The sequence below is a fragment of the Passer domesticus genome, chromosome 14 (assembly GCF_036417665.1).
Source record: "Passer domesticus isolate bPasDom1 chromosome 14, bPasDom1.hap1, whole genome shotgun sequence".
Classification (NCBI taxonomy): domain Eukaryota; kingdom Metazoa; phylum Chordata; class Aves; order Passeriformes; family Passeridae; genus Passer; species Passer domesticus.
Genome location: NC_087487.1, coordinates 1,947,097 through 1,972,534, shown reverse-complemented (window position 1 = coordinate 1,972,534; position 25,438 = coordinate 1,947,097). Strand labels below are relative to the sequence as shown.

The following is a 25,438-nucleotide window of genomic DNA, read 5'->3' as shown; positions in this document are numbered from 1 at the left end:
CCCCGCTAAGACTGCTTCCTGAGCAGCCTGAAGCCACCCGCTGCCTTTGGCACAGAGTGGCACAGAGCCCTCCCGGGTGGCAGCAGGGCCGCCATAAGCCGGGACGGGGCCGTGAGAGGCCGCCATGACACCCCTTCCTCCCGCCGGCCGCGCGCGCTGCCCGCACCAATCAGCGCCGCGGGCGGGAGCAGCGCGCACCAATCAGCGCCGCGGCGGGAGCAGCGCGCACCAATCATCACCGCGGGCAGGTGCAGTGCTCACCAATCAGCGCCGCGGGCGGGAGCAGCGCGCACCAATCAGCGCCGTGCGTGCGCCGGTTCCTGGCACTCCGCACTTCCGTCGCGCTGTCCCGCTCCCCTCACGGCCGCGCTCCCCTCACGGCCGCGCTCCCCTCACGGCGCTGCCCGGGGCGGTACCGGGGCGCTGTCTGTCACCTCCTGGATGCCCCCGCGGCTTCTCGGTGCTCGTGTGCGGCCTTTTGGAGCCGTTTTCAGCACCGCTACCGCATTAAAAGTCGATTTAATTAACCCTTAAGGGCCTGTGAGTTGCCTGTTTTCTAGTGGCTGCTTCCCCACAGGTGCGTTTGGGTAAGAGCAAAGCGCGGCCCAGCACTTACTATATCGTTATATTACCTATGTTATTATACATACAGCTTTTACTACAATCCTTTGCCGTTATTTTATATTTTTTACCACTATTTTTCTATTTTTGCAATTATTTTTATATTTGAAATTTTAAAATTTCACATTTTTACCATTGTTTTAGCGTGTTTAACATTATTTTACAATTTCAATAATTGTTTCGTAATTTTATAATTTATATCCTTTTTATCATTGCTTTGTAAGCATTTTTAAAGCTGCCTATTTAGAAATTTACGTTTTAGTACCCAGGCTTTAATTTGTGTATGCTTTGGTGGAATTAATTGGGGATGTTTTGGGAACATCCTAGGGATCTTTTTAAGTAGATAATAAGTGTAATTATTTATAAATAATCGTGATAATGATGTGATTTTAATTAGATATAGATAAATGTGTAAAGCATGGTGATAGCATTCAAATCTCTCAACCAACGTCCTATTTCCTCGCCTCTTAATTACCCTTAATTTGTGGATACTTTGGTGGAATTAATTGTGGATGCTTTGGGAACATCCTAAGGATACTTTAAGTAGATAATAATTTTAATTATTTATAAATAATCATCATAATAATGCTATTTTAATTAGATATAGATAAATATGTGAAGCATGGTGGTGGTGGCATTAAAATCTCTCAGCCAATGTCCTGCTACGTTTCCTCACCTCTTAATTACCCTTGCTAATCAGCAAAGCTGAAATTGGGCTTTTAGTGGAAAATGTCCCTGCCCGTGGCTGGGGTGGGATTTGGTCACTTTAATTTCCCTTCCAACCCAGGCTGTGACCCTGTGAAATTCCTCTTTCCAAACTCCGAGCTGCTCCCAAAAATCAGGACAGGCTGTGTCCATCTTCTTCTTTCCACCCAGAGTGATTCCAAACAGTTTGAACAGCAAGGACACCACTAAAATGGAACAAACTTTACTGGTTGCAGTGATTTTTCAAGAACTGAATTTGCTCTTTACTTAATCTTTAATTGATTATATTTGAGACACTTGTGTCAGTTTCCCCAGCAAAACATTAATTTCTGGTTTTTATCAGCGTGGCAGCAGCGCAGGGAGGCCAGGAGGAAGCAGCAGACCCGAATTAGAGCTGCTGGGGAATGATTTGTAGGGCTGCTGTTAATATTTAGGGACACGGTGAGAAACAGGATGGTTGTGCGTGCAGTGAGGCTCCACATTTTTAATTATTAAGGCATCTCTGTGCATTTATTAAACACCAGAGAATACAGAGGGAAAGCAACTCTGCAGGGGTTTGTTTGCCTTTAGAGAACTTGGTGTAAAGTTTTATCCCAAATTGATTTATTTATCTGCCCTAAATTCTGGACCGTGTTCAACATGTGGGAGTCTTAATTTTGGGAGGCATGAACTTTACCAGGGTGCTTTTGTGGCCTCTCTGCTCAAGTTTTAGGAGGAGAAAAATGTAATTAAACATTGAGCTGCCCTTAAAGTTCTTCTGGAGCTTGAAATCCCTGTGGGATGAGTGATGTTGGGGGATGACCCAGCGTCATCCCACCTTTCTGGATGGCTCTGGGTCCTGCAGAGTGCAGGGCAGATCCCTCTGCTGGGAGTGTGTTGGGGTTGGAGCTGTGCTTGGAGGCTCTGTCAGTGCAGTGTCTTTGTTTCCCTGTGCCTGCACAGCTGCATTGGAGCATGGAGCCCATCTCCCTGCCAGAACCAGGCATTCCTGCAGGAAACAGCTCATCTGGGGCACAGGAAAAATTCCGTGTGCTGGTGGGAGTGACTGGAAGCGTGGCTGCCCTCAAGCTGCCCCTGCTGGTGGCAGAATTGCTGAAAATCCCTGGGGTGAGTGAAGCTGTTGGTGGAGCTTTGCAAAGCTGGAGTTACCCTGGTTTTGAGGAGTGATCACATGGCTTCTGCTGAAATGACAAGTTCCTCCTTGGGGGGCCCTTAGTTCAAAAATGTCTGTCAGGAGGGTTCCACCTGTCTTTAAAAATTCTTTTTTTAAATTTTCTTTCTTAGCATTTCGTACTTGAAAAGATCTTTGCCTTGGGTATTTTTTTCCTGGAGTTTGTCCTTGGTCAGTCAAGTTACCAGATGTGGTTGCAGACAAGTGTGAAGCCATTCCCCCTCATCCTCTGTGTGCCTCAGACAATGAATACTTGGTCTTTTAATCCACTTTCCCCTGCCAGCTCGGTGTGGCTGCCCAGAATCCTGTAAGAAAGGTTTCTGCAATCCTGTAAGAAGGGTTTCTGAAATCCTCTAAGAAAGGTTTCTGATGCTTCTGAAACTTGAAATCTCCAGGGTATTGCAGTTTTCCATGGGTGGGATATGGCTTTTCCAAATGTGATCCAGAAAGGGAGAACAGGCCTTGTAAAACCAGAAATGGAGAACACAAGCTGCTATATGTGTCTGTGTAGTATTTTTTTACTATTTGTTGTCTGGAGTAACAGAGGTGCCCAGCAGGGGCCACTGGTGACTGATCAGGGAGGGAAATGTGCTCTTTTCTGCTGTAGGATAAAGTTAAACGTAGAAAACTTTCAGGTTTTTAGAAATAGAAGAAATATTTTAGAGCAGTGAAGGAAAAGAGTGGCAAGAGGGTGCACTGAAATCTGCAGATTTATTGATGAGATTGCTGCATGAATTTCCTTTGGGATGCTTTGGGAGGCTGTACCTTGTGGGTCCCTTGAGTAGAGGCAGAGGGGGTGCTGGTTTATCTGGTTGATGTTGTTGTCCAAGCTGGAAAGGGTCCTGGAGGTGAGGCATGTGTGGCAAAGTGAGGCCCCAGTTAATTTATGACTTGGCCTGATGTGATTAGCAAGGTCAAAGGTCCCAGCCTGAAATAAGGACAGAAAGAAAAATGACATCAGGGAATGGGGCAATCAGCCTAGAGCCAGAGATGTTCTAATCCTCTCCCTCTTGGATTAGCTTGGCTGTTGTCCAGTTTTCTTTTGCTCCTGGAGCTTAGCACATCCTTCTGTGCAGGTGACAGGCAGAATGCAAATGACCCGTGGTAGGAATGTGGCTCAAACCCTTTGCTTCTCTCTGAGTGTTTGTTTCATAATTAAAAGCTGCAGGCAGCTGGACTCGAGCTCTCTGTGCAGCCCTAGAGGTCTGTGACATCCAGTGCAGGCTTGGTGGCCACTGGTTTTAGGGCAGAAAAAGCAAAAGCAAGACATCCAGGAGTTTATAAAAGCTTATTTATCCAAGTTGTTTACTAATTTCTGCTGTGATTTCAAGGCCTGCTGAGTCAGTGTAACTTTCCCATGGCATTCATTGATCCTGCACCAGGCTGCTGCATCAGTTTTTTACTGCTGGAGCAGAACTTCACACAGCAGGCAGGGCAGGAGCAGAGTATGGCTTTGATACCAGAGGAGATGTGGTCGCAGGCTTACAACCAGGGTGGTTAGCTTAAATTGATGTTCTGCCTGAAATGGTCTGTGGTGAACGACTTGGCAGAGTGCTTTTGCTGCTCATTAAACTTTAACACCTCCTCGAGGGTGCCAGTGGATGTGACAGCTCACTGCCTTTTGCCTGAATTGTCCTTGCCTTGTCCTGGAGGTGTCCAAGGCCAGGTTGGACAGGGCTTGGAGCACCCTGGGATAGGGGAAGGTGTCCCTGTCCATGGCAGGGGGTGGCACTGGAACACCTTTAATTTTCTTTCCAATCCAAACTAGTCTGTGATCCTAGGTTAAAGAAAGGCAAGGACAGACTTTTTGGTGGGCAAAATGTTTTGCTCTTGAAGCTCCAGGATGCCACCCGGACTTCAGGTTGAAATCACACCCTGTCACTTCATTGTACACCTGCCAGGCAGCCTCTGCCTCTGCTTGTAGGTGCCATTTAACAGAGGAGCTGCTGTGCTCAGGCTGCCTGGGAAGGTTTTGGTGTCAGAACTGAGAAAGCCATTCAGAAATAACCACGTGCACCTCCTCACCCTGAGCAGAAAGGGCTGTGCCACAAGAATCCTCTATCAGAGACCTGCAGTGTTGCCTGAACACGGGAGAGCAGTTTTGTGGTAAGGTTTGTTTTGGAGATTTGGCTTAAGCCAAAGACCTTTAACTAATCTAAACTGTCTCCAGTGAGGGAGTTTGAGTGTGGCCAAACTGCCTTTGCTGTTGAAGATATCCACAGGCAAACAGAGGGTGTGCCAGGTAAATAGAAAGAATAAACCATGCAGGCTGAAGTAATGCTGAGAACACTGGCCTCTTCCCAGAGTACCTGGAGGGACTTGAAGGACTTGCTGAGAACAAGGGAACCAGGAGCCCACCCCAGCAGAAAACCTTCATTAGGGAGAATGTTTAACTCACAAAACAACTTTCTTGGGGGCTGGTGGGATTTCAGCCAGCACTCAGACTCCTTGAATATCCCTGTGAAATGTTCTGGCCTGGAATGGTTGAATGCAATGCTCGACAGCCAAAGCTATTCCCTAATCCTAGGCTTATGCTTGGAAGAAATAAATTTTTTTTCAGTAGCACCACTTCAGAGAGCAGCCATCCTCCTTGAAACTGCACAGTGGCCTTTAAACCCCCCAAATAAATAAATAAATTAAAATTTTTTCTTGCAGACTGAGGTTAGCACCTCGCCCGAAGCCTGCGGCGCAGCGGAGCGGCGATAGCGCCTTTGTGGGTGTCGCTGCTTGGCTCGAGCAGCTTCCTGTGGGGTGAGGTTAGCATGGAAATAATACAGTTAGCTAATGCCTCTGAGTGTGATCTTCACCCTCAAAAACACTATGAACACCTGTCATTCCCAGTCAGGGGTGTTTCAAGAAAAACAAGATATTTAGAAGAGGCAGAAAAGCAAATGTACAGTACCAAAAATGTGTTGTGCAGCTCTATCATCCTGTCACTTTTCCTTCAGAAAATGGGGGAAATTACCAGTGAGCACAATATGCCGAGGCTGGGATTTTCCACTGCTCCCAGCTGTTATTCTAGTCTCATAGGATGCAAAGAGCCAACACTGCCTTGTTCCCAGTGGAATAAATGGTGTTGGGAACTGGATTACTGTGCTCTGTCACATCACTGCTGCTGTGCTCCAAGAGAGCTTCTTGGAGCTTGGAGGTTTCCAGCAGTTGATTGTAGCAAGGAGTGCAAACACCGAGTGCCTCGTAAGTTTTCTACCTCAAGGCACTGCTTTCCAGCAGAAAGGAGCTGCTCTGGGGCTGATTTCTCCCCATCTCACTCTCAGACCAACAGAACCATGCAGTGGGTCTGGGAGATGCTGGAAGGAGCAGGCAGTGGCCAATACCATGGAAAAGGGATGTTTTTCATTGTAATCAGTAGCCTGAGGTTCATCTTCCTCATTACTAGTCTTCAGAGTGCTCCATCCATTTGTTTTGGTGTCGACCAATTTAAGGAGCATCCTTGGGAGGAATTGCAGCTGGAAATTCAGCTCCATGTCCCACATGGGCAGTCTGGGCATGCAGAGCTGACACTGGCTGACCCTGGTGTGTGGAGGATACCTCTGGTTCACTGCCTGTGGCAGGAGCTGCTGGCAACATTTATCAGAGCTGCAGGACACATAGAAAACAGGGAAAAGGCCCCTTTTCCTCATTTCTGCAGGAGGAAATGAGAGGTTCACCTCAGCACCTTTTGTAAGTGAGTGTCAGATAAACACCTGAAGGATGGGATAGGCTTTCCCCAGCAGACACCAACAAATGAAGGTTGCAGTGGTTATGCAGGTTTATCTGAGATTTCAGAGAGAGCCCTCATGTGTTCACCCAGTCTCTCTCTGTGGAAGCCACTGGTTTGCTGCACAGAAACCCTGTGCTGTGGACACAGCTGCACGGAGGTTTTCCCTTTTGCTTAGCAGGTGAGGACCTGCCTGTTTTAGATAGACATGAAATGAGTTTCTGGCTCCTGTGGTGGCCTGGCCTTTCAGCTGTGAATAGGGGAGGCTCTCTGAGAAGCCACAAAATCTTCGAAATTGTCCTCAAGTCTGACCAGTGGTCTTTTTGTTTCTGCTTAGCTCGAGGTGAAAGTGGTCACTACTGAGAGAGCAAAACATTTCTACAATGCCCAGGAGATTCCTGTGACCCTCTATGGTGATGAAGAGGAGTGGCAGGTGAGTTGTTCTTGCAAATAGAAGCATTCCTCTGAAGTTTTCTTGCAAGAAACCACACTTAGTTCTTTTTTAAACCTGAGCCAAGACTCACTCCTTGGTCTAGTAATACATGTTTGGTATGTGGCTTTTGAAGAACATGCTGTAAAGGAGGAGGAGGAGAGAGGCTGCCCTGATGCAGTGCAGGATTTTGTTCTGCAGCAGGCAGGGAGGGTAGCAGTGGTCTCTTTCCACCCTGGGCCCAGCTGCTCTGAGAGGAGTGTCAGGAAATGTCAAGACAGCCACTGCAGAGCCACGGTGAGCAAGTTTGGTGCTTGTCATGAGTCATCCTTGTCACGCAGGCAGCAGCTTCATTCTCCTTAGCTCAGCTGTCAGGGCTGTGAACATCTCTGCTCCTGTGAAACGGCTTTTTTGCCTCACTGCAGTTTTACTGACACACTTTGAGAGCCCTTGAGTATGAAGGGGTTCGTTGTACAAGCATCAAGATTTGTTTTTCCATACATTGCATCCCTGCTTTGCAGTGCTGATCTGAGCACAAGGTGCTCTCTCCTTACCCCTATTCCTGCTCACACATGAGCATCACTTTTAAGTGGACAGACACAGACCAATGGCAATGGCAGGAACCTTTCTGGCTGTTCCCAGGGATTGGTGGATCCCAGGGTGCTACAGCCTCAGGCACTTATTTCTGAGGAGCCCGCAGTGGGATGATAGAAGAGCTGCAGGTCAGGCTTTGAGGTCTGCTGGCACGCTGGAGAGCAGGCACGGAGCCTTTGTGGTGAGGAATAATCACAGAATGGTTTGGGTTGGAAGGGACCTCAAAGCTCATCCAGTGCCACCCTGCCATGGGCAGGGACACCTTCCACTATCCCAGGGTGCTCCAAGCCCCATCCAACCTGGCCTGGAACATTTCCAGGGATGGGGCAGCCACAGTTTCTCTGGGCACCCTGTGCCAGGGCCTCAGCACCCTCACAGGGAACGATTTCTTCCAGTATCCCATCTAACCTGCCCTCTGGCAGCTGGAAGCCATTTCCCCTTGTCCTGTTGCTCCAGGCCCTTGTAAATAGCCTCCCTCCATCTTGCTGGCTCCTTCAGGCCCTGGAAGGACACAATTAGGTCATCCCAAAGCCTTCTCTTCTTGAGGCTGAACACTGCCAGCTCTCTCAGCCTTTCCTCATGGGAGAGGTGCTCCATCCCTCTGATGAGTTTGATGGCCTCCTCTGGGCTCTCTGTGACAGCCTGCTCAGCATCTCTTTGTGAGATCCTTCACGCTGACAATAAAACAACAAGAAAGCACAGAGGTGAGTGGAGGAGGTGGGAAAGGTGTTCAGGAAGCCCCGGCTTTTCGGATGCTGCCTTTTTGTTGTGGCTTCCCATGACTCAGAGGAGGAGCAGTTTGTGGCCCTGACGCAGCCCGTGCTGGCCTGTGGTTGGGTCTTCTCTGGGGAATAAGCACCTCATGCTGTTGGCTGCTTCTCAGGACTCTTTCCCATTTAGCTGAGCTCTTAAGATCAGGGTTCTCTTGAGCAATTCAGGGCTTTAGAGAAAATAGAAATATTCATTCAAGAGTGTGTCAAGGAGAAGCTGTGGCTGCCCCATCCCTGGAAGTGTTTGGGGTGGGATGGGCCTTGGAGCAACCTGGTCAGGGGGAAGGTGTCCCTGTCCGTGGGACAAGGTGAGCTTTAAGGTCCCTCCCAGCCCAAACCATTCTGTGATTCAAAGAGCTGAGAGAGGAGAGAAGTGCCAAACTGGATAAACCTCATCCATCATGGAGAAAACCAACAGGACACTGTTCCCTGCAGCACTTAGGAGGGTTCCCTTTGCTGCTTTGAGTGTGAGTAGGGTTGTGCATCCTAATTAAAAGTGACTTGTTCACTTAGGGGTCTGTACCTCGTGAGAAGCCAGTGGGCAGCTTCACTTCAATGTGAAGCTTACAAATCACATGGGTTCCCCAGGAAATGTACCCTGGTTTGTGCTTGCCTGGCTCAGCTGGCTGAAGGATGGAGCTCTTAGGAATAATTACAAAGCTAAGGGATGCTGTGGATGAGGACAGCTCTTTGCTCTAGTTGAAACCTGTGGTTGTCAGATGTGTGAATTTTCTTGTAGGGAAAGGATTCCCCCATCCACTGCCATCCCTTGAATTCCATAAGCGTAATTCCACAGGAGTTCCATCAGGACTTGTGATTCCTGGGGTGGGGTTGGTGAGGTGTGGGGGTTTGGTGCTGCCCACCTTGTGTCCCCCCCAGCTGTGGAAGGGCCGCTCGGACCCCGTGCTGCACATTGAGCTCCGGCGCTGGGCTGACCTCATGCTGGTGGCACCTCTGGATGCCAACACGCTGGCAAAGGTCGCCAATGGCATCTGTGACAACCTGCTGGTGAGTACCCAGGCTCTGCCTGCCCCTGCTGCCACCCCTCAGGACTGCCTGACCTTGCCTCCATGGAACCTTGGTGCTTCTGCAGCGTCACCAACAGTGAGATTTGCACTCCCCCTTCATCTGCTTGTCTCTCCCTTCCCCAGCATGGTTCCCCTGCTCCTTCTCTTTCCTTCCCTGAAATCCATTCCCACTCCTCAGCTCTCTGTCTCTCATCTCATTTCCCAATCCCTGCTTTGTCTTCCCTGCTTTTTCTGGAGGGTGCTATTTCTTTCTGCCTCCATCCTCTCTCTCTGTCACTCATACACACAAGCACACACTCACTCCTTTTTGAGTTCCTCTGTTTTTTTCAATACAATCTGGAAAGACACCTGTGAGATCAGATAAAACTGTTGACTTCCTGCTACTTCACCACCTCCCTCACCTAACATAGCACAGACTTTCAAACATGCTTATGCCCACTTACCTCCCAGCCTCAGCTACAGAGGATTTTGCTTGTTCAGGCTTGTTTTTTGATATTTAAAGGGTTCTTGAGGCTCTTCAGCCTAATCAGAAACTGTAATAAGAGGGAGTGTGCTTCTTTGTTGGGTGCTGGGGACCTTCAGCAGGGCTGAATGTTTTGTGGCCAGCATTAATCACACAAAAGATTTCAGGAAGCTGTAGGTCTGTGTGACCTACAGCCTTTTGGGTAAGAAGTGCATATAAATGAACAAAATCCACCCAGAGCAGATCACTGGGGATCTGAGAGAAGCCACAAAGAGCTGTGGGAGGGACAAGCAGTGTCTTGTCCTTCTGGGTCCCTCGGGGGTGTGCTGGGGGAAGAGCTCAGGATGGATGTCAGGGATGTGTGGCTTCACAGGCTCCTGCCAATCTCTGAGAGCCTTGTGAAGGGAAGAGGCAGGTCCAGGAAAGGGAAGTGAGTGCTGGAGGTGCTGGTTGGCACTTCAGAACAGATTCCATCAGATTTCCTTGTGCTGGGAAGGGTTCAAGTCACAGGATATAGAAAAGGATGGGCAGGGTTCCTGTAAGACTCTGTAATCAGAGCTGCTCCCTTGGAAGCTCCTTTGTTTGAAGTGCTGCAAGGCCTGGGGAATCCAATGGACACTGCACTAAGAACAACCAGCATTATCTTTCCAAGGGGATGAGGTGATCCTTGGTTGTCTGGAAGTGCTGAGGAGTCAGATTTGATTGCCTGTAGCACACAGGAGCTGCCAGATGCCTTGTAACCTGCCAGCATGTCCTGCAGCAGCCCAGATGTGCTCGTGTTCTCCTCTGTTGTATCCTGGAAGCAGCACTGCTTCCCTTGCAGGGAGTTAAGGATCCAGCTGGCATTTCATGTCAGAAAGACTCATTGCCAGCTTTCAGTGTTCTTCTTTGTTATCTGAAGTGTTGCCCCGGGGGTGTCTCTGTAGCCAGTGTGATCTGTGGCCACCTCTCAGCTTCTCTGTCTCCCACACAGTCTGTACACATCCTCTCCCAGCTTGGTTTGCTCCAGCCTGGGCTGCTGGCTGGAGCACGGTGGGATTTATCCTCTGGGTAGCCTCCCTCATCCTTCCTGCCTGTCAGAGATGAGCTTGGCTGGAATGTGCTACAAATTAATCGCAGCCCAGGGGTTAGTCCAGCTGTGCTGACAAAACAACAGCCAGGCTGGAAAGGTGCAGCAGAGGGATGGGAGGGAGTGAGGAGATCCCAGCCCTGCCACGGCTTCTCCTGCAGACCTGCGTGATCCGCGCGTGGGACCTGAGCAAACCGCTGCTCTTCTGCCCAGCCATGAACACGGCCATGTGGGAGCATCCCCTCACAGCTCGCCACGTGGAGCAGCTGAAGGCCTTTGGCTACACTGAGATCCCCTGTGTGGTGAAGAAACTGGTGTGTGGAGATGAAGGTCAGTCCTTTTCCGTGGCTCCTGCCCCTTTCCCTCCCTGTCCTGGAGGGATGAGCTGCCTTTTGCTGTGTGGCCAGAGATGTTGAACTACCACGGTTTGTACAAACACCCTGAAGCTTTGCCCTATGTTATCCCTCATCATTAATTTTTAAATAGCCTTAAGAGCTTCCAGCTGAGCCTGATAGTGAACAGCAATGCTCATTCAGGAAGAGAGGAGATCAGAGAGAAGGAAGGTTCTGTGGCAAGCTTTACCAACCTGGGATTTGGGTATCCTGACTTTGCCCTCTGCTGGGACTGGGGGGCTGTTTTCATTGTGCCTCAGTTCCTCAGCTCCATCACTGGGATTAAATCTTATCCCTGAGTGCAGACAGTAAGAAAAGCCCTTTGCAGATGTGGCTGGGGGTGTAGCTGGACACACATCTAACATTTGTTGTTGTTGTTGTCTGGGTTACTTTTTAGCTTCCCAAACAAGCTTTGATTTGGGGTTTTGACACCAGAGTTCTGTGAAGTGAAACAGGGGTGTGGAGGAAGTGCAGACTGAATACATTTAGCTTACAGTGCTAAGAAATAATGGTCTCATTTGAGTTTTAGTAGCTGCTTTAAATGGAGGTATTTTGACTTCTGGGAAGGGTTTTGATACAAACCACTTGGATGAATGGATTTGCTTTTTTATTAAAATTTCATTGGGCAAATCTCTGTAAAACACGCCTTGGTTCCAGCCACAGCCTGCAGGCCTGGTTCCAGCAGGATTTTAACCACCCTGTCAGTCCAATAAACAGTCTGTGACAGAGACAGGCTGTTAAAATGTCCCTTGTGGTTAAATTCTAGGCCTGGCTTAGTTTTGGAATCCTTAGGTAGGTGCAATGCCTCCATTTTTGGAACTGAAAACTAAGAAATATTTACAATTAGGTAAGTGTAGTCAAGTAACTTGGACATCAGTTGAAATGTCCTGGATGATTAGCCTTCCACTGAGATTTTAGACATGATTACATCAAATTTCTTCATATCCAGCTCAGCTGTGAGAGCAAACTCCTGAAGGAGCTTGGAGGAGAGGATGCAGGGATGCCAGGAGCAGCCTCATCTGACTGGACTCCATTTGTGCTCCTGAGTCAATTCCCAACAAGATCTTCCTGATGGCAAACACCAGCACTTCTCCTGGCAGCCTGCAGGGAGATTATGGCAGGGCAATAATTGATTCAGTCTCTCTGAAGACCCAAAGTAGTCTCCACAACTGACTGGTTTTTCACCCCTTCCCCTTTTCTCAGGCCTCTCACCCCACAGCCTCTTCCAGCTCATTTTGGTTTTGTGGCTTCCATCCACGCAGGGGTTTCCCTGGTTTCCACACCAGCAGCACGTAACAAAGCTCACACATGTGGTGCAGGAGAGACTCAGTTTGCACCAGTTTTGTCTGTTGATGTTGTGGTTTGTTTTGCTCTAGGAGGTTTCTCTTCCTCACCCCCTGTGGTTGGGTCTCACCTGAAATGCACCAGATCCTTACTGCCCCCAAGTTTTATCTGATGAATTTTTCTCCTTTACTAAAGGCTGGGTTTAGACAGGAAGTCCAGCTAAAAGAATTAGAATAGCAAGCTGAGTTTCCTGACTGGATGGTTTCCACACTGCCATTATCTTCTTTGTCCGTGACTGGATTTCTAGAGCCTGGCACACTGGCAGATTTCCACCATAGGCATGAGCTGTGCTGTAAGAGTTTGCTTTGCTAAACCTAAAAATCCAGCACTGAATTGCCAGAGGTGTTGGAGAAGTGGATGGTAGAGGAAGAAAGCAGACCTTGGAAGTGTTCTGGAAGGGTGTAGCTCTGCCAGAGCATGCAGAGGGGGTGTCTCTTGTCAGGTGCAGCTCTTCTCCCTGAGCTTAGGAGAGCAGAAAAGTCCAAATCTGCCTGCAGCTTGTCCACAGGATGCTCCAGACCTCCTGGGATTTACAGGTCTGAAAAAGAGGAAAATTACATTTCCCAGAACTAATTTCTTCTGAGTAGTAAGTTATGAGATTAATTAGCCAGCAAAATAAAATACCAAGAGAGACTCCTTTTCAGTCTTCCAAGAAACAAATACCTGTGGGAAAAGCATCTTGTCTCAGCTCCAGACAAATTAGAAGAGTGAATGGCTTCAGTTCCCAGTGCTGAGTTGAGCACACAAGGTTAGACAAAGTGATTTAATCCTCTCAGGCTTTAAAATCCTGAACCTGAGTTTAAAACTGCTTCAAAGGAGAGCAGCAGCACAACACAGACCAGATATGGCAGATAACTGGCAGATGACCAGGCCCAAAGGAAAAGCCTTTGCATTTTGTTCTGTCCAGCACTCAGCCTTCTCCAGGAGTTGCTCCCAGGATTCAGGCTGGTGGGAACCCACAACAGCTTTCTCTAATGGAGGTCCTTTCCTTCAGGCAGAGTCGTGGGAATGGTATGGATTTGTCAAGTCTTTTGTATAGGCAAAGACCATTTCAGAAAGATACTGAAATCACACAATTTTGAATTGAAATATACCCTGGAGAAAGGAGGTCAGATAGGGAATTTTGCTCCCCACACTCTCTTTAGGTTGCCCCACCCTGGATTTCACCGTGTGGTTTTGCTCTTGCCCTGCAGGCCAAGGTGCCATGGCAGAAGTGTGGACCATCGTGGAAAGAGTTAAAAGGATCCTTGAAGATCGGGATGTGCCAAGGCAGAGCTGATGTTTTGGCATGTAAATGGTGGTTTTGTGCCTTCCTGATGGTTTGGAGATAAAGCCAGCAGGAAGCTGGGCTGGCTGCCCTGCACACCTTTAGCTGCTCTCCAACAGAAGGAGCCAACGGTTGTCTTCCAGCTGCTGCCAAACTGAAATGCGGTACTCACCATAGACTTTCAAAAACCAGAGCCAAGAATGTGCTGCTTTAGTGTGAAAAACCCTGTGGTATTTTGGGAGTAACTGTTTGAGGCTGCTCAGCCCCCAGTGCTTCACACCTGCTCTGTTCTGGGCAGGCTGCAGAAGGTGTTTGAGCTCCTGTGGTTCTAGAGGGGAAAAGGCCCTGCAAATTCTGGTGCAGGGTAATTGCAGCCCCTTCTAGCAAGTGTCTCCTGGACCATTCCTGCTCTCCAAAGCTTGGTCCACAGCTGTGCTGGCTGCATGTTCCTCCCAGTAGGAGTCACTGTCCAAACAGATTTTCCCTCTGGGAACTTAATAAAAAAGAGTTTTTAATCCTACTCCTGATGAGTTGCCTCTTGTAACTGCTTTGGCCAGTATCTTTGCTAAGTTGTGTCTGCTTAGGGTGTTTTATCAGAGAAAAAATTTACTGAAAGCTCTGCAGTCCTTTTGCTCTTTCGTAGCTGTGTCTGGAGAGGAATGCAGATATCAACGTCATTCCAAAATGCCTCCTGCCCATCTGGGTGCCCCAGTCAGGAAACAAGCAGGGCAGGCCCTCGTGGAAAGCCAAGGCTGCATGTTTCCCATGGGAATAAAGTGAAACTTCACCTTTGATGACCTTTTCAGCTTGAAAATGTACTGCCTGGCATGAATAAATTGGGAAATCCTGTGCCCCTGTGGGTCAGACCAGGCAGGGCTCCCCCAGTCCAGCCTTTCCTTGGGAACAGTCTTGCTCCTGAGGGGACTGGGAGCTGTGGAACATACTGCTCTAGCAGAGCACTGCTGACCTACAGAGTTCATTTTTGACTAAACCCAAACAAATTTGAGGCCTTGAGTACAGCATGTGCATCCTGCCTGTGAGGGAAACCTCCAGCCTGCTGTGCATGAGGGAAGAGGTCACTAGGCTAGGTTTGCTTAACTTACCCATCCCATACAAACAAAACCTCTGAACCTTCCCTGTTTTGACTCTTCCACTGACAGAAATCCAAGGAGTCACAGTTTCTGAGAAGGATCCTGGTGTGAGCAGAGCTTGTGGCTCACACAGAGGGCTGTAGTGGTGTTGTGGCTGTGACTTCTGCATTTTGCCAGGATTTGGGGAGTGACCTGCATCATTTGCTCATGCTCTCAGCCTCTCAGAGGCCCTTCCCTTAAGCTCACTGACAGTAGCAGAGATGTTTCTGGCTTCCATGAGTTTTGATGTGAATGGTGTTTCTTCTGCTCACAGGACAATGTGTGTTTTGGCTGCTACAACTGGTACTTGTCCTTGGGATCTGTCATAGCTATCTGCTGTGCCTGGAGTTGTTTGTCCCTCCTCCTGCTCCCTCACTTGGCATCACAGAAAATCCAGCAGAGATTCCTCTATCCCAGGACAAAACACCACATTCCTGATAAGAGCCTTCCTCTCTTCCAAGCCTGTTTTGCTGCCTTGAGCTGCTCCAGAAATGTTGAAAAGTGCTCTTCTGCGCACTTGCTGTGATTTTTTTCATTGGAAGCAGGTTGTGATAGCTTTCCAGGCTGGGATAAACCTGTGCCTAAACCACCTTTCCTTCAGGGCAAATAGAAGAAACAGTTAAGCTCCTTGTGGGAGGCAGGAGCAGCTTCCAGCCTGGCACAGGTACAGGTCCCCACCCGTGGCCAGGGAGCTGCAGCAGCCCGTGGGCAAGAGCTGCTCCCTGTGGAAAGGAGCAGGAATAGAGCTGGGGAAAGCCCTGTCTGCTTGAAGAGGTGACTTTGGGACAGTGCTTTTCTAGGATGAGGCTTGGGGTGGTGATGAAGGAGCTGGTTCCAAACCAGGGCTCTGTGCCAGCTTGGGCAATAGGCACTGCCAGGCTCTCCTTAGTCAGTGAGGTCAGCAAGAGGTGTTGAGGGATGGATCCCTCGGGGCATTCAGGCTTCCACCTCCATCCCTCACAGCTCTCTGTGTGACCCAGGTTCGCAGGGCATGCCCGAGACGCTTCCCATGAGGTTTTTCCTTTCCTTCAGCTCTTCTTTTTGAGCCACACGCTGATTTTTTGTTTCACTTTCCCATGAAACTCTCAGATGACTGAGGCAGCACTCCCATGAATCCTGCTGTGTTGCAATTTCATTCATCCTGCTTAAAACTGTTTCTCTCAGCATGGCTTGGGAGTGCTAAAGAGCCAGGACAAAAGCTGAGCCAAGGCAGCAGCCCACCTCCTTTTCTGGGCTTGCACGTGCCTCTCAGCATCCCTGGCTCTGGCTGCTTGCCCCCATCCCAAACTCCATGGGAACCCTTTGCTGCCTGGATTTGGGGAGCACTGGAGGAGGATGGAGATGCAGTGGTGCTGTTTTGGTCTGGCTTTGATCAGGAGTTGGCTCCCCAGCCTGACTTGGGATGGGAATTGCATCATCTCAGTGCCTGTCCCAACCCACTCCTCCATCCTTGGAGCCTACAGCAGGAAAAGAACATCTGAAAACAGTGACAAAACCTCCCCATATTTGGCCTTTGAGCAGTGGTGTCTCTGTGATGCACCTGGTGCAGTGGCTTTGCACCCTGGGGATCCAGAGCTGGCACTTGCCGCCCACTCCCGATGCCCAAAGCACGTGAGGTGGCAGGAAGTGGCTTTGTCCCCAACCACAGCCCAGCCAGGCACTGAGGGAGGCCAGGGGTTGCCACAGGGTGACAGATCAGCGGTGGCAAGTGAGAACAGGAGGTGTTGGTAGGTTTTTTCCTTTCCTTGCTCTGGCAGGGTTCAAAACAACACCATTAGACACAAATCTTCCTCCTGTAAGAGGAGTGACAGTGGAAAAGGTAGATGATCCAAAGGGACAGTGGTGGTTCCAACCTCTGCCCTCATGTTTTGCTTTCCATGTGCCTGATTTTTTGTCTGGCCAGCCCTCCTGACTTGGGAGATGCTGGGAAGCAGCTGCATGACCCTGACTGGAGATAAGGTGGTTGCCAAAAGACCCAGCAGGGCTGGGCACAGACTCCTTGGCACCAGCACCACAGATAGCTTAACTTCAGTGGGGCAGCCTCCCAATTAAAACTTGCAGGTGCAGGGTTCTTCCCCTGGCCACCTGCCTCCGTGGGTGCTTGAAAAATTGTTTCCAGGAGTAATTGAGCTTAATTAGAGCTTGAATTCCCTGGAGTTGGGATGCTCAGAGATGCACAGGGGAGTGAAATAATCTGATGGGGCAGTTTCCTGCTAGATCTCACTGTGTCTGAGGTTTTGTTCATGGGATATCATGTCCTTTAGATGGAGATGGAGTTTTTTTCTCTAGGAATGTTGGCTTTGGTGTTGTACCTCACTTTTCTGACTCTGGGGAAAGTAGGATAAAGGGGATGGAAAGACCAAAAAGCCTTTGTGCTGTCCAGGGAGATGAGGAATCACAGTAAAGATAAAGTGAATACACTCTTGACCACAGGCTCCTGGGATCCTAAAGGGAAATGGCCTCTGCATGGAGACTCCTAAAATGAGGCTTAAAATCAAACTCCAGCAAGTGTGATCACAAAGAGCCCTCAGTGTGAAATCAAGGAGTGCCTGGGTGCTCCCAATCCCTGTCCCATGGCATTCAACCCTGGCAGGTCATCACTGGCCACTGCCAGCTGTGGGGGGAGAGCACCCTAGTGACTCTTTGTCCCCCTGGTCCCACAGGAGTATCCAGAAAATTACCCCTCCCCCCCCAATCCTTCCAGCTCTGGGTGAGTGTGCCAGGAGAGGCAGTGCCAAAACAAGCTGGGGGAGGGCCAGCACAGCGATCAAAGCTTTAGAAAAGGGGTTTATTCCTCCATGGCCCCTTGGATGGCTGGAAGAGCCTTTCCCCAGCAGAGCTGTACCCCCAAGAGCAGCCTGAGCCCCCGGGCCTGGCTCTGCTCTGTCTTGCTTGATTTCCACGGGGTGCTTGGGTGGTTTATAGTTTTGGAGAAATATGATTCATGAACTCCAGCGTGATAAGGATGAGGGAGGAAAGAAAAGCCACGTCAACCTGAAGGAATGTGGCTGGTAGAGAGCCCAGCCTGTGGCTGGCAAAAGCCCTGGGAGAGAGAGGATCAGGCGTAAAAAGGGACAAGATGAGAACATGTGCCTGAAAAAATAGCTGAAAGCTTCCCATCCTTGCTTCAGGGGCTCTTGCCCCCAAACACGCTGCAGCTCTGAGGTCATGGGATGGCTCCAGATAAACTCCATGGGCATGGGACAGCCAGGCTTCCTAACTGGGGATAACTGATGGCCCCAGCTGCTGTGTGTGCACAGGGCTGACTGTGCTCCCGAGGCTCCAACCACTGCTCTGCTTCCCCGAGGACCAGGAACCAGTGTGGGGTCTGGGAGCCATGGCAGCCACCCCAAAGCAAGCTCCTGTGTGAGTAGCAGCCAAGGGGAGCATTGTCCCTTCATCCCCCTGCTCTGCTGGGCAGCACCGTGTGCCTGCTGGGCACATGGCTTGGGCAGCTGATGCCATGCTGAGATTTCCTTCACCAGTCAGAATGAGGGTGGCAGGGAAAGCCCTGACCCGGTTCTTGCTGCCCCCTGTGCAAACACGTCATGTTTGCCATCCTGGCAAACACAGCTCCTTTATAAAGGCAGCAAAATTTGGCTGTGATGAGAGACCAGGGCCATTATCAGAAAGAATTCCAGCTGTGGGATGTGCCAAGGCACACACAGGCAGACCTCTGCCCCCCCGTTCCCATCCAGAATATCCTTCCTGAGGGCGGGGAGCTCCTGCCCTTGCAGCATCCCCGGGGAGTCTGTATCCTGCATACCCTCGGGGTGAGTCTGCTCTGAGATGTGCTGGGTGGATGTTATTTACAGCGGCATTTTTCATTGACAGCACATCGCTCTTGGTGCCGGGAAGAAGCTGCGGAGGTGCGGGCAGGGTGCGGGCAGGGTGCAGCTGGAGCACCCAGATGCCTGCAGCCCGTGAACCCCGCCGGTTGCCTCGGCACAAAGTCAATATTGACCCTCGGTCAGCGCTTGCACGCAGTGACACTCCCGCTGCCAAAGCAGAACACAGCCCAGCGCGTCCCTGCAGCGCCGCCTCTGTGGGCCGGCTCTTTAAAAGTAATCATTAAAGTGTTGGGTCTGCTGGGGCTTTGTTTGAAGTCAAATACCTGGGAAAAGCCATGGAGAAAGAGAGCTCCAGCTGCTCTGCTTCTTTCTCCTCACACTTCTCTCACTTCCCTGACCCAGCATCCATCCACTCCCAGAGCACCCATGCAGGCTGGATCACTGCAGGGTAGGGACATCACTTGACATCCCTGTCACATCCCCGGTGCCTTGGAGGGCACTGTTGTCCAGAGCCGGGACATGGGAACTGGCAGCACCCCAGGGAAATAAAAGCTGAAGTGCTTTGAAGGCTTGGCCTCCGAAGGGGGAGGGTGATGGGGGAGCAGAGAGGAACTAAAACCCAGTAGTGGAGGAACAGGCAGAGGGTGAAGGGGAAGTGAAAGCAGCTGTGATTACTGAAAGCTCAGATGTGAAAGAGTGGGAGAACTATCTTTGGGGCTCTCACTTCCCTGTCTGTGCAGGTTTTCTTGGCTTTGTGCTATTTTTAACCCCTTTCCTGTCTTTGCTCATAAATTCCACCCCGGGGTGGGTGAGGAGGTGAGTGCCACATGTGGGGAGGTGAGTGCCACATGCCACCATATTTTGGAGTCTGGGGACTGCTGAGCATCCCTGCATGGTGGTGTTTGGGGGGGATCACCCAGCATTTCTGCATCGCGGGGTTTGGGGGGATCACCCAGCATTTCTGCATGGTGGGGTTTGGGGGATCACCCAGCATCTCTTCATGGTGGGTTTGGGGGATCACCCTGCATCTCTGCATGGTGGGGTTTGGGGGATCACCCAGCATCTCTGCATGGTGGGGTTTGGGGGATCACCCAGCATCTCTGCATGGTGGGTTTGGGGGATCACCCAGCATTTCTGCATGGTGGGGTTTGGGGGGGATCACCCAGCATCTCTGCATGGTGGGGTTTGGGGGGGATCACCCAGCATCTCTGCATGGTGGGGTTTGGTGGGGATCACCCAGCATCCCTGCATGGTGGGGTTTGGGGGGGATCACCCAGCATCTCTGCATGGTGGGGTTTGGGGGGGATCACCCAGCATCTCTGCATGGTGGGGTTTGGTGGGGATCACCCAGCATCCCTGCATGGTGGGGTTTGGGGGATCACCCTGCATCTCTGCATGGTGAGGTTTAGGGGGGATCACCCAGCATCCCTGCATGGTGGGGTTTGGGGGATCACCCACCATCCCTGCATGGAGGGGTTTGGGGGATCACCCAGCATCTCTGCATGGAGGGGTTTTGGCGGGGTGTCACCCAGCATTCCTGGTCGGCTGAGTTTTGGGGACTGTTCCCTTCCAGGGATGCAGATATATCCAAGCTGCATCACCCCTCTCCATCCCCTTTCCATCCCATGGCATGTGGGCTGTATCTGCATGTTTGTCCTCCAAATAAGGAGGAATTTTAGTCTTTTAAGCAGACTTACAAGTCCCAAATATTTTCTGCAGGACTGTGCACCTGGTGGTGGGGCAGAGTGGGGTGTTTGGGTACATCAAGCACCTCAACAAAAGCCTTTTTAACATGGAGCACCGTCACCAAGGGTTGAAAGAGCTCCTTAGTCTGGTGTCAAGCGAGGGTTTTCTTTCTCAAAAACTAATAAATGATGCTTTCTCTAAATGGTCCTTATCTGTGCAGCCTCCATGCTTAGTTTTGTGTAACAAAATTCTGCAGGTGTGTGGATTTAAGCAATTCAACAGCACTAATTAAAACAGTGTACCCTCCCACCCCATCCCTGGAAAGAGTCAGCATAACTCAGCGGTGACCTCGGCTGGGCTGTGTGACTACTGTCCTCTGCGGGACCCCAAACCTGGGCTTAAAGTTAAGCCTGGGATTAGAGGCCGTGCTGAAGCCAGCGGGGTGAGTCCCTCGCTGTCCTGAATCAGCAGTGGCTGCACAGGGAAGCCCCAGAGCAGGGAGGGCGTCTGGCAGCTCGTGGGGTGTTGGATGCTCCAAGGAGGGAGCTGGCCAAGGATCCCTGAGCTGCAGGGGACAGAAACCCCAGTAAAATTAACACCACTCCCACACACCCCCGTTGGGTTTAACCCACTTAAGCCTCTGTGCCTTGTCCTGTTGTGGAAGAAGCATCCTCATTCTCCCCCAGAATTCACCCAGGGCTGTCTGCCTTCTTTTTAAAGCCTGTTTTTTCTCTTCCCTCTGCTCTTTTAATGCTGCTGGGTCGATTTACCCCTGTTTCCTCTACACCAGCCTTAAATTCCGTAATTAACAGGTCAATGCAGTCAGTCCCGTTCCAGGGATGGGGAGGGAGGCAGCTCCTGCTCCGCGCTGAGGAGCGCATGCAGAAGTGGGAAAAACGGGACCACACTCCTGGTACTAAAAGCGATTTCAGCATTTATTATAATAAAAAGAAAGGCCTAAAGCAAGGGGACTGAGCAGGAGCGTTCTCGTGGAGGATGCACTGCCATCTTCTTCAGCAGCGATGTCCGACGTCCCCGATGTTGCAGGCGGAGCGGCACGGCTTCCCTGGGTCAGATGCCCCCTTTTTATCCTGTTTTTTGTCTCTTTCGATTGGTTTCTTTTTGGATCCTTCATTTGCATGAAGGTTTAAGGCGCTTGATTGGCCCATTACAGTTCTGTCCAGGCTGGCTCGTTTCGCTTGGGGGTGATGCACTTTACTTAGGTGTATTACGCTAGGTTGAGTACCGTATTTCTTATAACTACTCTTTTCACCTCTTTTACCATATAGTAACCAAACCAACAGTACGAGCTTAACGATTATCAACTATTTTACAACCGTTTCTAACCTGTTTTTAACAGAAGGAATCATCTGGGGACTTTCCCTCTGAAATAAACCAACACAAGAAAGAAAGGCTAATATAATTAGGTGAGGGGAGAGGCAGAAGAAAAGTCATTCCCTGAAACCCAGCCCCTTTCATCCCGCGGGAGCTCGGCAGGGAGATCACAGCCGAAGCTAGGTCAGATGTGCTGGAACATTTCCAGACCTAGAGTGTTTAAATAGAAAGGTTATGTACCTGGGAGTTTCATTTCATCTCTTAATTGCTTGTTTGTTTGTTTACATGACTTGAGAGCTCTTTTCTGGTGTTTGCTTTGCTGGCTCACTCATCTGCTGAAAACCCTGGGCAGCCAGTGCCGAGTATGGGCTGTCCCTCAGCTCTGGCTCCTCTCCATGACCCCTTCCCATCCCTCTGCAGCCAGCGGCCCTCCCGTGGCACCCAGGTGTGCCGGTGGGATGCTCCACCGGTGGGATGCTCAGCATCTCCTCTTCCCTCTTGGAAATCAGGTGATGGTGGAGATAGACCCCTCTGAGCCAGGATTTGAAGCTCTACCGAGCATCCTGCCAAGCCCAGCAGAGGATGAGATGCAAAACGCCACAGGTCTGGATTTGGGTTTTCCCCCCTGGTCTTGGTTCTCTGCTGGCCTCAGCCTGCACAAAATTGTGGAGGAAAATCAGCTTTCTCCTACTATGGCTCTGGAGAGAAGTTTTAGAAAAACCTGGAGTAGTGCAACAGCTTCTTTCTCAGCCTCCTCTCTTGGCTATATATACATTTTATGCTAATTTTCTCTTGGTTTTATCTCGGTTTATGTTAATTTCCCCCTTTCCAGGCATGCTCAGACAATGGGCATGAGGTGCCCCGGGGCTCTTTGGCCCAGCTGGTGTCCTGATGGCAGACGGAACCTCTTTCCATCCCCCTCCCTGGAGCCAGTGGATCTTTATCTCAGCCTGGCATCCATCCCTGGAGGGAAGAGAGAGGGGAAGCTGCTCTCCTGGTTGGGCAGATAAGGAGCAGCCACCCAGATGGATGACCTTGGGAGGAGCAGCCTCGGGGCGATGGGGAAGCCAAAGATAAAGGAGGGGATCGTGCCCAAGATGAGCTGGCACCACCACCCTTGAAATGAGGAAGGTGTTTCCAAAAGAGGGGGTTGGCCCCAAAACACCTCCCAGCTCCTGCGGCTCTCCTGGAACTGATGTCAGCAGCGGCCACGTGTGTTTGGGAGGAGCTGATGGGCGTCAGTGCAGGACCGCGAGGATCTGGGGCTTTTTTCCCCATGGGTTTTTGGGTTGCAAATGTGTTGACATCTGGGGTTTTTTTGTTGTTTGTTTGTTTGTTGGTTTTTTTTTTTGTTTGTTTGTTTGTTTTATTTTTTTTCCCAAAATCAATCCATTTCTCAATCTTTGCCGGATGCAGAGGAATACACATTGCTAAGAGCTAAATCAGAGCCTCTGCTCCTCCTCCTCTCCTTCCTCCCTTTGAAGTCTGCATCAACACTGATAATTAAAACCGTGTTTGGGAGACGTTTATTGATTTATCCTCTGGAATTTATTTTTCCTCCTGGACTTTTGAACTGCTGTCATGGAGAAGGAGTTCCCCATGTGCTGCTCACAAGTTTTTGTGAGGATATGATGGAGATTTTAGAGAAGGCACTGTGAAAAACGCCATTCACTATGGTTAGAATTGTAGAAGTTCAGTAGTAATGAAAGTAGTAATAACAATTAGGGCAATAAGAGACAATAAAAAGCAAAGAATTACCAACGTCTGAATGCTTTGAATTCTGCCAAAAGCCACACCTTGCTAACAACGGATTACCCCAGAAAAGCAATAGCCTATTGCATATTCATATATCTCATACATGATTCAAACATTCCTTTCAAACTAGGGGGTTTCTGCTTAATTTTAGCTTCCCCCCCACCATCTTGTAAATCAGCCGTCTTGGTTCCTCAAAGTCTGAGCTTTCCCGATAAGGAGGCAATAATTCTTCTCTTGGGATCTTGGTGTCTGTTGCTGTTATCTCTATCCAGATAGGATAATGCAAAGAATTTCTTTATTTTCTTTTCCATTCCTTGAGCTAGTTACAAAAAGTATCTTACATCACATAGTTTCTTTTTTAATATTATCATATAGCCTAAAAACTATATTTACCACACTACTTGAAAGAGATTAATACAGCACTACTTAAAAGAGATTAATACAGCATAACTTTCCAACATAACACATCTAGTATTCATTTGAATATTTGCAAAGAGCCAATCATATAATATGCATTTTTCACAACCAACTTACAACCATCCCAGGTCGTGATGGTGTCTCCAAGCTTTGAGGCTGTGAGAGCATCCTGTGCTGCCTGCCCAGTCTGGCCCCAATCCCTTGGAGTCAAATCCAGCAGGACACAGCATCCCACCCCCAGGCCATCCACTGAGCCCTGTGAGATGTTGGGAGCAGCAAGGAGGTCAGGAAGCCTCCAAGCTGGTGCTGGCCTGAGGTGGTGGGATGAGAGGACCAAAGGCTATGGGGGATTTTTCCATTTTGCTGCAGGGTGTTGGGAAAAAAATGTGTCAGGATGTGGTGATGGGATTGCCCAGCCAGGGCCATGCTGGGTAAGGGAGCACTCTCCAAAAATTCATCATTGTTTGGGGCTGAAAAGTCCTGCTGGGGCTAGAAGCCCAGGATGGAATTGTGAGCTGGGAATCACCTTCTGGAGAGCAGATGGGACCCCACACTGAGCATAGTTCTTCTGCTGGTGCTGAGCTTTGATGGGAAGGTGCTGGGTTTTGGGGCTGTGGAGAACAGCGAAGGCTCATCCAGGATTTTCCTGGGCTGGGATTTATGTGTGCCACTGGCCAGCTGATGAAAAGTCTGGAAAACCCAGGACCTGCCATGTCTTGCAGAGCCACTGGCTTGGCGTAGGCAAAGCCCAAGCCACTAATTACCTGCCTGAGGACAAAAAACTTGTGGATTTGTGTTTTCTTAGTGTCTGATCCAAGGAGGTCCCCATCCAAGTGGCACCAAGAGTGCCCCAGGGAGATCTGGCGTCCTTCTGGAGAACATGCAAAGCAGGAAAAGCTTTGAAAGCCAAGAGAAGGAGGAGGAGATCCCTGGGTGTCACTGAGCACCTCCTCCAGGCCTGGCTGATGCAATGTGAACCCTTCCAAAGGCTGGGAAGCCCAGGGAAGTCCCCAGGAACTTGGGTGGCATCAAGGCTGGCTGCCAGCTGGGGCTGGGGAGTCCCCAGCCCAGGGGCAGATGCTGGACTGGGGCCAAGCTGTGGTTCCCTGTGAGAAGGGCTGATCCAGCTGCTGTGGATCAGATGGCATCAGACATCCCTAAGGGAGGGTCAGCCAGGAGGAAACCTCCTTCTAACAGGTTTCCATGATGGGGACGTGAGGTTGGGATGGGGAAGAGCAAGGCAGGGGGTCATTTCAGCCCTAACCCTGAGCAGCCATTTCTCTCCTCTCCCTGGCATGGTAGAGCCATCCCTGAACTGGCAGTGTGCTTTATCCCAGCACCACTTCAATCCCAGCCCTCTTTCCTGAGGGTTTCCACAATAAAAGCTCTGCTGAGGGAGCTGGGGTCAGCCCCAACGTTGGTGTCCCAGTAACAGAGGGATGGAAAAGGACAGATTGTACATCCAAGCAGTTGTCTGGGGGATGTCCTGTCCCACACTGGGCTGGAGAAGGTCCTGCAGCCCCATCCAGGGATGCTGCAGCAGGCACAGCCTAGAGCCTCACTCATTTATTGTTATTTTCTTTTCTTTTGCAGGCACTGAAAATTGCTGCGTGGGAAGAGAGGTGTCTGAAGGTGATGAATGGCTTTGCTATGTTTGCCAAGGAGATGTTTTCCTTTGATGGGCACCAAAACACCTGGGCTTGCCCTTCCTGGCTGGAAGAGTGGAATTCCCTAAAACAGCTCACAAATACA

At 50.1% G+C, this 25,438-nt stretch overlaps 1 protein-coding gene across 5 annotated transcripts; it reads left to right on the top strand.

The window, feature by feature from the left end:
- The first annotated feature begins 355 nt into the window (after positions 1-355).
- PPCDC (phosphopantothenoylcysteine decarboxylase) lies at positions 356-25,437 on the top strand. 5 transcript variants are annotated; one of them, XM_064389545.1, is made up of 6 exons: positions 356-577; positions 2,269-2,433; positions 6,553-6,648; positions 8,889-9,017; positions 10,731-10,899; positions 25,280-25,437. In XM_064389545.1, the coding sequence occupies exons 2-6, from the start codon at positions 2,281-2,283 to the stop codon at positions 25,363-25,365; spliced, it is 633 nt and encodes a 210-aa protein (XP_064245615.1). In that variant the 5' UTR covers positions 356-577; positions 2,269-2,280; the 3' UTR covers positions 25,366-25,437. The 5 variants fall into 5 exon arrangements, with proteins under 5 accessions (XP_064245615.1, XP_064245616.1, XP_064245617.1 ...); XM_064389544.1 differs by lacking the exon at positions 25,280-25,437 and adding an exon at positions 13,499-14,092 and having other exon boundaries at positions 362-587; XM_064389543.1 differs by lacking the exon at positions 25,280-25,437 and adding an exon at positions 13,499-14,092 and having other exon boundaries at positions 364-577.
- The last annotated feature ends 1 nt before the right edge of the window (position 25,438 follows it).

What these genes read in the sequence shown, in the direction of transcription:
- PPCDC (XM_064389545.1), top strand. Translation starts at nt 2,281, where the DNA reads ATGGAGCCCATCTCCCTGCCAGAACCAGGCATTCCTGCAGGAAACAGC. An exon ending in AATTGCTGAAAATCCCTGGG is followed by an intron (nt 2,434 to 6,552) that starts GTGAGTGAAGCT and finishes GTTTCTGCTTAG; the next exon opens with CTCGAGGTGAAAGTGGTCAC. An exon ending in GTGATGAAGAGGAGTGGCAG is followed by an intron (nt 6,649 to 8,888) that starts GTGAGTTGTTCT and finishes TGTCCCCCCCAG; the next exon opens with CTGTGGAAGGGCCGCTCGGA.